The sequence below is a fragment of the Mesocricetus auratus genome, unplaced genomic scaffold (genome assembly GCF_017639785.1).
Source record: "Mesocricetus auratus isolate SY011 unplaced genomic scaffold, BCM_Maur_2.0 Super-Scaffold_100015, whole genome shotgun sequence".
Classification (NCBI taxonomy): Eukaryota; Metazoa; Chordata; class Mammalia; order Rodentia; family Cricetidae; genus Mesocricetus; species Mesocricetus auratus.
In genome coordinates, this window is record NW_024429198.1 from 53,951,793 (window position 1) to 53,962,216 (window position 10,424).

The window sequence follows — 10,424 nt, forward strand, 5'->3', positions numbered from 1 at the left end:
TACTCTGTCATCCCAGCAGTCATTCAAATGTGCCGCCTCAAAAACCTACTGGGGAAGCGCCAGTCACAAATAAACACGGAAAGCATTCCAGGTGACTCTGTCTCGGAGCAGAGGAGCTTAGAGCTTTATTGAACATTACCTTGTTTCCAGGTGACTCTGTCTCGGAGCAGAGGAGTTTAGAGCTTTATTGGACATTACCTTGTTTCCTCTCACCACAGAGAAAAGACCCAAACAAAGTCCCTACATCTTCTTGTATAACTTAAAAATACATTATAGCGTTACTACATATTTATACTTCAATAAATCTTAATTGATAAAGCACATTTCTTGTAATTGTCATCAGAACTCTATGACCAAGCTTCATTCGGTCTCACTTCACCAGCTGGCATTGCATTTATTACTGGTTTTCAATAGGCTCACACAAAAATCTCACTTTTCATTTTAAAATTTGACCAAGCACCAGATAGAACCCAACTCGATAGAAATGTTTGAACTCCCATGGATCATTTTCCATGTAACGATGCCTGTCATACATAAAAAACAAAATAAAACAAAAAACCAACCCCCCAAACCTCTTCTACTCAATGCTTTAACTTCCAGAGTTTGCAATTCAACATCAGAACCACAGTACTTGGATTCTTAGCCAAGGCATACAGAATCCTACTACCAAGATATATCACTTTTACTGTTTTTTTTTAAAGAAAATTTGTTAAGACTGTAAATTAAAAAAATTCAGTCAATTCTGACAGTTAATAAACTAGTTATTAATAGCCTAGTTTATTTTTAAAGTAGAACAGTCCATTCAACAAGTTATAACTGCTAGGTTACTAGAAATTACATTTGGATTTTTAAGATTCAAAAATTCTCAAACTAAAAGAGTGTATCTTAAACTCGCCTCGGAAAAGTGCTAAGAGCTAACTAGCTAGCTTTCTGAGCTGACACCTCTCCCTGCAAACACAACACACTGGTAAGAGAACTACAACTCTGGGAATATCAGGTGACCTGGGAATGCTGACGGGGACACCCTTATGACTTACAGTGGAACAAACACCCGCCTACTTACCGTAGGGTTACAGTACCTTGCACAGTGCATTGTCGGTAGAAATGTTTAATAATAAATGCATGGATGTTTTAGCCTGATGTTCAACCCTTTTGTGCCAAAGGGATAAAAAAATAGCAAACCTGATATCGCTGCCCTCCCATCAAGGAATTTTCTATCCTTAACTAGGATGAGGGCAAAGCAGTTAGATTTGGAGTTTTTTCTACAAGCCGCATCATATAATTGCCTTAATTTTACATTTGCCTTTCAACACCAGCATTCACCACAAATCCTTCCATAGTGACATATTTACCTTTACTTTCACAATGTCTGTTTTTAGAGGAGAACTGCCTTCATTGGTAGGATACCCACAAGTTAGACAGAATCAGGTTTGTTTGTTTCTTGTTAAGTGTTCCTGTAGAAAGAAGACTACTTAACCGACACACTTCAATGTGGAACTTCTCCAATTCCCCCTCACTACTTCAAGTTTTGCCACCATCACTCATCTGAGATCCTAAGGCTCACTTAACATCGAGGCCTTGGCTGGACTTTACTTTCTATTTTTCCTAAGTATACTCAAACTGAACAAAGGAAACTAAATTTTCAAAGGTGTCTTTAGATGCTTGACGATGGGCTTTTAGATTTTACAATTCCTATGCTGCCTTTTAAAACAGAAAGGTATGTATCTTTACAAAACATTCCAATGACCAACACAGAAATAAAGTATTTGTCTGAAAAAGGAAAGAAACTGTTAAGAGAGGGACAAAGAATCAAGTAGCTCATTACTTGGAAAAAAAAGAGACTATAAACATCACATGGAAAATTTAGGTATTAACACCTGAATTATTTAAAATTTCTGTTTCTAGGCATAACACCATTTCTTTCAAGATAAAATGGTGAATAAAGATTTCTTTTTTTGTATTTCCCAGTGGATTTTCTCAGTCAACAGGGAAAAAAAATCTTTTCTGTATTACTTCATGTTAATTTTGTCTTCAGTTCTGAAGAAAAAGACCTGAGTGCTTACTGTTTCGCCCCAATTTTTAAACTTTCACAACATTCAGAAGTTTCTCTGCATTGTGTCTTCGCTGGTGTCTGAAAAGATTTGAGCTTTGACTGTAGGATTTTCCACACTGGACACATTCATATGGTTTCTCCCCGGTGTGGATTCGCTGGTGGTTAATGAGCCCAGAATTCTGGCTGAAGGCTTTCCCGCACTCGAGACACTTGTAGGGTTTCTCCCCGGTGTGCACTCGCTGGTGCTGCACAAGGATGGAGCTCCTGCTGAAGGCTTTGCCACACTCCACACAGCCGTAAGGCTTCTCCCCGCTGTGGATCCTCTGGTGAAGGATGAGCGCCGAGCCCTGGCTGAAGTGCTTCCCGCACTCGTCACATATGTGCTGTTTCTTTCGAGAAGGGTTTCTCTTTCTTTCAAATCTGCCCTTGGGTAAACACGTTTCTCCATATTTAAAAATCTGAGGAACACCTACATTCAGAGTGCCAGGAACTTCATGAGATTCTACAGCTGAAGCAAGCTCCTGCTTGGGGGCCAGAGCGCCATTCTCTGTCCTGGCGCCATCGTCTGAAATAGAGAGAGAATGTAAATACCACCCGGTTCCTATCTGAAGAGACAAGACTTGAAGGGAAAAAAATGGTTTTGTTGTTGTAGAGACAAGGTCTCACTACGTAGCCATGGCCAGTCTGAAACTTGCTATGTGGATCAGGTTGGCCTTGAACTCACAGAGATCTGCCTACCTCTGCCTCCCAAATGTTGGGATTACAGTGTGCACCACCATGCTTAGCAAAAAAGTTTCTCATGAACTAAAAACAAAACAAACAAAAACAAAAGTGTATACATCTATGAATATAGAAAGATGACAATTCTCAGAAGAAAAAGAGCAGGTGGATTATGAGACCAATGAGCTAATGGCATGACAGCATAACACAGAGGGTTTTACCTAATTTGTTGTTGTTGTTTTTTTTTTTTTTGGTTTTTCAAGACGGGGTCTCTGTGTATCCCTGGCTGTCCTGAAACTCCTTCTATAGATCAAGATGTCCTCAAACTCAGAGATCCATCCACCTGCCTCTGTCTCCCAAGTGCTGGGATTAAAGGTGTGCGCCACCGGCCAGCATGAAGAGCACAGACCCTTTAGAGAACCCAAGCTCAGCTCCCAGCACCCATACTGGGAGGCTCACAACATCACAATTCCAGGTGGTGGTGGGAGGAGGCAATTGAACAAGTAGTATACATATACACACAAATACATACACACAATACAAAAAATAAAAATAGGATTAAAGGCGTGTGCTACCACCACCTGGCAAAATTGACTATTTCTTAAAACAGTCAAAAAGTGACAAATAGATTATAAAAAAAAGGGGAAAAAAACAAACTGATACAGGCTGAAAGAACCTTTGGGAAGAAAAATAATGGCCACCAGGAAATGGTTTTTAAGAAATATCAAAATGAAGGGACAACAACAAATCTGTCTAACAGTAGCCACTGCTGAAGTAAAAGTCAGCGTGTCAGTCAGTCCTGGAGTCCAAGCAGAAAGCATGAGTCCTGATTAAGAGACCAGCACGAAGTGGGTGTGGTGGCACACTCCTTAACTCCAGCACTTACAGGAGGCAAAGGGAGGCAGAGGTCTGGGACCTCAAGGCCAGTTCCAGACCAGTCAGACCCACAGAATGAGAGCAAGTCTCAACATAACAGAACAAACCAAACAAAACAGCTATGTTATCTTAAGTCATGACACTTAAAACTTCAATACACAATAAATGAAAAGATCTGTGCTAAAGAAACTTGCCCCAATTTGGTATCTGTCACGGCAGCTAGAAAAATTGTTCCTTTTAAATCTTAGTGAGATGTGTCTAGGGAAAAAGCCTCAACCGAGTAAGTGGCGGTGCTCCCCACCCATGGGCAGAGGCAAGACCACCACTCACCGACAATTTCTTGAAACTTAAGCCACAGAGGGGACAGATAACGCATGGTCAGCAGCAGCACTTAAAAGTGGCCAATGGGTGTCACCAAGAGTAAGTCAGGTGAGAAAGCAGGAGAGGGAGACCCAAGGGCCTACGGGGCTAATGAGGCTTAGCTACTTCAAATGCCATTCTAAAGGGCAGTGGGGACACAGGGCATGAAATAAACGCAACTTTCTGAATGGGAAAGTGGTCACACTGCTAAAATGAGGCCAGCAGTGGAAAATCATTCCAAAATTTAGGAAGGGGACAAATTTCCTCCCCATGAAAGTGCACCTCCAAAGAGCAAATACAGTTCTCACACTGTCACACTAAAATGTCCCACAAGCCGAGAAAAACCAGTGTTGAGCAGACTGCACCTGGTCTCAGTTCTGCTCTACAGCACACTCCCCATACAGAAGGAAACCCTTCATATCCGACTGTGCGGCCTATAAGCTTTTCTCCACCTTCCTGAAACAAATCTCCATACAAACAAAATGCAACACAGCAATTCTGGTATACCAGGTCATACAGACAAGTACACAGCATTAAGTACCAGAAGATCAGAAACACCAAGTCTGAATTGTTGTAATTATATTTAAACCATAGTATAGCCTGGCAGCCTGGTTTGGATACATACTTAGGAAGACTTTAGCCTCCTCCTATCATTTCTGGGTTTTGTTTGTTAAGCTCTAGGGGATGTAGAGATGGCCCAGTGAAGAAGAGCACATGCTGCAGTCACTGGCAGGGCAGCAGGCACCTGTAACGTCAGGGAGCCGTGCTCAGCCCTTGACCTCTGAGAGCACCTGCACTCACATGCACACCTCATACAGAAGGACACATACTTTTAAAAAGAAAATCTTCTTTTAAAGTTTCTTAAGGAGTCTGGAGAGACAGCTCAGTGGTTGAGCACTACTGCCCTTCCAGAGGACCCAGGTTCAATTCCCGGCACCCACACGGCAACTAACAACCATCTGTAACTTCAGCTCCAGGGGATTTGACATCCTCTCCTGACGCCCAAGGAACCCAGCACGCACATGCTATACAACACAAATGAAAACTAAATACCCATACACATAAACTAAATTAAAAGGTGGGGGGGAAGTTTCTTAATTAAAAATAAGTCTGAAAAAATAAGTCTGGGTAGAAAGCAAAAAAACTGACTGAAGCAAAAAACAGAAGTAGCTGAAATTTTAGGAAGACTTTAGTAACAAAATAAATAAAAAGGTTGGAGAGTTTAAATAAATTTACCATATTAATACAGTTAGGCAGGGAACTAAAATCAAAAGCAGTGTAAAACAGACAACAGATAAACAGTGCCATGTACAAAACACACATGGTCTACAGGCACCGGCTCAGAATGAGGCGAATGTAAGCCTCAATATGGGCAGTCTTCATGAAGAAGGCTGGGAGAACAGCTACAGATGTTAACATCTAGGAGTAAAACACCCGAGGCCAGTGAGTCTATCATCAGAAACGCCAAGCTCTTCACAGGACAGCTACTTCTAAACAACAGCCTCCAAGTGTTCTGCACTCTGAACAGAAGCCACAGGATGTTCGTCCTCACCACAGTGCCTCAGAGAGTGGAGCTCCCAGGATGCCCACTTGAGCTGATTCTCTACAGCGTCAAGCTCAGAACTTGGTAATCCCTGAGCGTCTTCTTGAGATATCTCCTCTACAAGCACTTCCCGTTTTCGCCGACGGAGAGAAACCTGAAAACAAGATTTTAGTTTGGTTGAGAAGGAATTTTGATACTAAGCACACATAAAGAGAAGCCACAAAAAATGCACTACAAAGTCCTAGACAGCAAAGCAGTGTTGTGGAATATTTGTTTAACTATGTAAAGATGCGTTCCTTGCATTTGTTTAATTATGTAAAGTTGTGCTGCAGTTTTACCTTGCCTGTGTATGGCACCTGATTAGTCTAATAAAAAGCTAAATGCCCAATATCTGGGCAGCGGGAGTAGGAGGAGGGATTTAGGTTCACAGAAGAAAGAAGACAACAGGGAAACACCAGAGGCCAGCCAGCCATGGAGGAAGCAGGCAAGTAAGGACATACAGAATGAAAGAAGGGTAAAAGGCTCCGAGGTGCTGGGTGGTGGCACACACCTTTAATACCAGCACTCGGGAGGTAGAGGCAGGTGGATCTCAGTGAGTTCGAGACCAGCGTGGTCTACAGAGTGAGTTCCAGGACAGCCTCCAAAGATACACAGAGAAGCCCTGCATTGAAAAACAAAAACAAACAAACAAACAAAAGCTCCAAGGCAAAATGAAGATGAATAGAAACAATCGAAACAGGTAAAGTGAAAAGAGCTAGTGGACAAGCCTAAGCTAAGGCCAAGCATTCATAATAAGTCTCTGTCTCCATCTGGGAGCTGGCTGGCGGCCCAAAGGCAGTTCCGACTGCAGAGCAGACAGAGTGGCAGTGACGGGAGGAGGCACAAATGTTACTCTAACTTAGTCAAGTGAAGCTAGCCCAGCAGCTTGCCTCCGCTAATAGCGCTTCTGACTTGGGCATGTGAGGCGCGCATGCTCACCGGCTGTCCAGGGTCGTCCAGTTCACTCTCCAAGTCCTCCAGCGCCGTCACCGCCTCCTCTCCATTCTCCGGGTGATGCTCTCGAACCCAAGTCTGTAGCTCCTTGGGTAAGATGGCCACAAACTGCTCCAGCACCACCAGCTCCAGGATCTGCTCCTTTGTGTGTGTCTCTGGTTGGAGCCACAGGCGGCAAAGCTCACGGAGCCGGCTCACAGCCTCGCGGGGACCTGGTGAATCCTGGTAGCCAAACTGCCGGAACCGCTGTCTGAAAACTTCCGGGTCAGGGAGATGATTCCAGGAAATGCTTGACCCCTCCTCACCATCAGGATCCTCTTCTAGTTTCACTCGCAGAATTTTTTCTTCTTCATCTGGATTTGGGATGATGAGTATTGAGTCTTCTTCCACAGACTGTGCAGACATCCTGTTACAATGCTTCAAGAAAGGCAGTTGGGGCAGGATAGACCTCACTCAGAGAAATACTATGTTTTCCTCAAAGGTACTCCTAAGGCATAAGAAATAAAAGACGCATAAATTACCAAATACCCCAGGGTATGTGAAAGCAACAGAAAGAAAAGAACTTTTCTAACTGGATTAGAAACCCAATCAATCGTCTACTCTGAGGGAAATGCTACCATAGTTGGTAGACTCCAGCCACTCCAGCCTGCTGCCTACCACACTACCCACAGTAGTGTAGTGTAACATTTAAATGGCTAACAAGCATAGAAACACTTCATGATGGGAAATGTCACGTGTCTGTCTAGGGTCATCAGTCATTCAGTTGGCAAAGGTACCTGCCGTCAAGCCCAATGACTTGAGTGTGACAACCAGCATGTACATAGAAGAGAACATTATTTCTGCTAGGTGTTCTCTGGTCTCCACAAGTGTGGCCTTACATGTGCATGCCTACACACATACACAAAATATAAAAATATTTTTAAAAAATTTAATGGTTTAGCCAGGCATTGGTGGTGCACACATTTAATCCCAGCACTCAGGAGGCAGAGGCAGGCGGATCTCTGAGTTCGAGACCAGCCTGGTCTACACAAGAGCTAGTTCCAGGACAGCCTCCAAAGCAACGAGAAACCCTGTCTCAAAAATCAAAACAAACAAATCTTAATGGTTATATGTATTTTATGTGCATTGTTTTTTGCCTATGTGTCTGTGTGAGGGTGCTGGACCCTGAAACAGAAGTTACAGACACTGGGAGTGGCCACGTGGGTGCTGAGACCTGAACCGGGTCCTCTGGAAGAGCCCAGTGCTCTTACTGCTGAGCCATCTCTCCAGCCTCATAATATTTGTTAAATTTGTTGTCTATCATTAACTTTAATCATGGTTCAGGCTATAATGGTATCATTGATAAGGTTCAGCAATTTCTGCTAAGATCTAAAACAACTTAGTATTTACTACCTGGCCCTTTCCAGAGAGTCAGTCTGTGACATGGAGTCAACAATAGGCAATTAAATAGCCTAAGGAACCCATGTAAGAACCTATCCATAAGAATCAGCCTACCCAGTGTTCTCCAAATGTTCTCAACCCTTGGGGCTCAAGAACTGGCTCTGCAAGTAAGGATGCTTGTCCTTGCAGAAGGCCCAGGTTTGATTCCCAGCACAAAACTCTCCTGACCTCCCTAGGCACCAGGCAGACACATGGCAGGCACACACACACACACACACACACACACACACACACACACACACACACACACTAAAAACTAAAGATTCAGAACTGTAGGACACTTAAAAACACTTTGACATTTATTTTGTGCTTGTACATCTCAGCACAGGTGTGAAAGTCAGGACAAGATGCAGAAACTAGTTCCTCCTTCTGCTATGTGGGATCTGGGATCCAACACAGGCTGTCAGGCTTGGAGCATGAACCTACCTGATGAGCTACCTAGCCCACCTAACTTTTCTTTTTGTTTTTGCAAATCTGGAGTAGGAAACAGGTCAACTACCTCCTCCCTGGAGTTAGAGACTGTATAAGGCTCTTGCACATATGCTACACACACACAAATGCTTTTTAAAAAAAGTTGAAAAACAAAAAAAAAGTTTAGGAACTCCCTAAACAAAATATATGTGACTAATGTAGCCGGGTATGGTGTCCTAAACCTGTAATTCCAGTACCTCGGTAGACTCAAGACAGTCCTCATCTACACTGCAAATTCAACTGGGCTATTAGATCTTGTCACGGATTCACTTTTGCACAGTTCACATAACTGGAGAAGAAACGACTGCACAGATGTTATTTAGGCATCCACCCTGCCATACATGCATTGAAACTTACTGCGACAGTTCATCAACCGCAGCACATTCTATTAGGAAAAAGCACTCACAACTTCTCACGGTGGCCAAGAGTTTTTTTCGTTAAGTAGCTTCCCCTGGCTTTTCCTTTGGGGGAGTCTGTGAGCTACTTTCCGATCCTTTTAGTATTTGCAAAATCACGCCGGTGCCACGGTTCACAGCGCATTAAGAATGGTAAGCTTGGCCAGGCGGGGATGGTGCACGCCTTTCATCCCAGCACTCGGGAGGCAGGGGGCAAGCGGATCTCTGAGCTCGAAGCCAGCCTGGTCTGCAGAGACAGTACCAGGACAGTCAGGAGCTCACAGAGAAACCCCGTCTGGAAAAACAAAACAAACGGGAAAAGAACAATACGCTTTACAGCTACTGTTTATTTATCAGAGTCAAGAATACTAAAAACTAAAGAAAGCCTTACTGAAACCTGTCGAGAGGAAGACGAAGAATCAGAAACTACTGTATCACACAGACAGACCACACAGACCCGTTAACTACTCTTGAGCGGGACGATGGCCCGAGAGCAAAATTCAACTCTTATTTGTTCCTATTCCCGGACCCGACCCTATCTCTCAACGGCGCAAGCATTTCTACGGAACGGAAACTGCTTGTTCTTCTGTTCTGTACTGCACCCGGCTCGTGGGACGAGGAGGGACGCCGTCAAGCACTTAGCGGGATCCCAGCGCCGAGCCCGGCCAGCCCCAGTCATTCCGGCCGGCCGGTGTCCTCTTCCCAGCATCCACCGCGGAGGGCCGCAGAGGCCCCGGAACACCCCGCCGCCACACGGGACGGGCACTTCCGCCCTGGGCCGGCGGGACTACAAATCCCAGAAGGCCGTGCGCGAGACCCGCGGATTTCCCACCCCGGTGTGAGCGGCTCCCAGAACGCTCCGCGAGCCGGCAGAGCCTCGAAACAGAACAAAACCGGCCGGTGGGGGAGGGGAGGGCGTGACGGCGGGGACGCGGGCGCGGGAGGCTGTGCGGGCTCCCGAGGTGCGGCAGGGCCGCCGCCGTCCTTCCGCCGCGGCCTTCTCCGCGCACGCCCGCCGCCCGGCCGCCGCGCCCCGACCCGCGCCCCCTCCTCGAACCCTGCCCCCGCACGCCGCTGACCTCCGGCTCGGGACCCGCCGCCGCTTCGCCGTCCGGGGCAGACGCTGCGCCGCTGCTTACAGCCTCTTCCCACAAGCCCCCGGCGCGCGCGGCTTCCGGTCCGCAGGACGGGGGGCGGGGTGGGGGGGCCGGCGAAGCCCCGAGTTGCCATGGGGACGCGCGGCGAGCGGGGGAGGTGCGGCTGGATGACAATGGCCGCATTGAGGCCGAGCTTGGCCCTGTGCCCCGGCCAGAGCGGGCGCCGCTCTCCGTTCCGCCTCGCAAAAGGGAAAGGGGAGCTCGAGGAAGGTAGGCGGCCGCCTCACGAGCGCCCGTGCTCTCCGTGGGAACCCTCTGGACTAACTCGTGAGAGTGAACGCCTCGGAAAGCACAGTCTCTGTGCCCTGCAAATAAATAATCTCTTTTACCCCCGCGTCCCCTGGTGCGGGGACTTGTACTAGTCCCGCTCCAGGGCCGACGGCTCATTATAAGTAGGAAGTCAGGCTTGCACTTAA

At 46.1% G+C, this 10,424-nt stretch overlaps 1 protein-coding gene across 6 annotated transcripts; it reads right to left on the reverse strand.

Moving 5' to 3' along the window:
* Window positions 1–85: 85 nt before the first annotated feature.
* Window positions 86–10,037, reverse strand: Znf24 (zinc finger protein 24). Of its 6 annotated transcripts, none has more exons than XM_013123912.3 (4): window positions 9,931–10,037; window positions 6,531–7,032; window positions 5,562–5,706; window positions 86–2,618 (listed from the first exon to the last, which is right to left on the reverse strand). In XM_013123912.3, the coding sequence occupies exons 2-4, from the start codon at window positions 6,948–6,950 to the stop codon at window positions 2,080–2,082; spliced, it is 1,104 nt and encodes a 367-aa protein (XP_012979366.1). In that variant the 5' UTR covers window positions 6,951–7,032; window positions 9,931–10,037; the 3' UTR covers window positions 86–2,079. The 6 variants fall into 6 exon arrangements, with proteins under 6 accessions (XP_012979366.1, XP_012979377.1, XP_040613878.1 ...); XM_013123923.3 differs by lacking the exon at window positions 9,931–10,037 and adding an exon at window positions 9,454–9,573; XM_040757944.1 differs by lacking the exon at window positions 9,931–10,037 and adding an exon at window positions 9,309–9,535.
* Window positions 10,038–10,424: the final 387 nt, after the last annotated feature.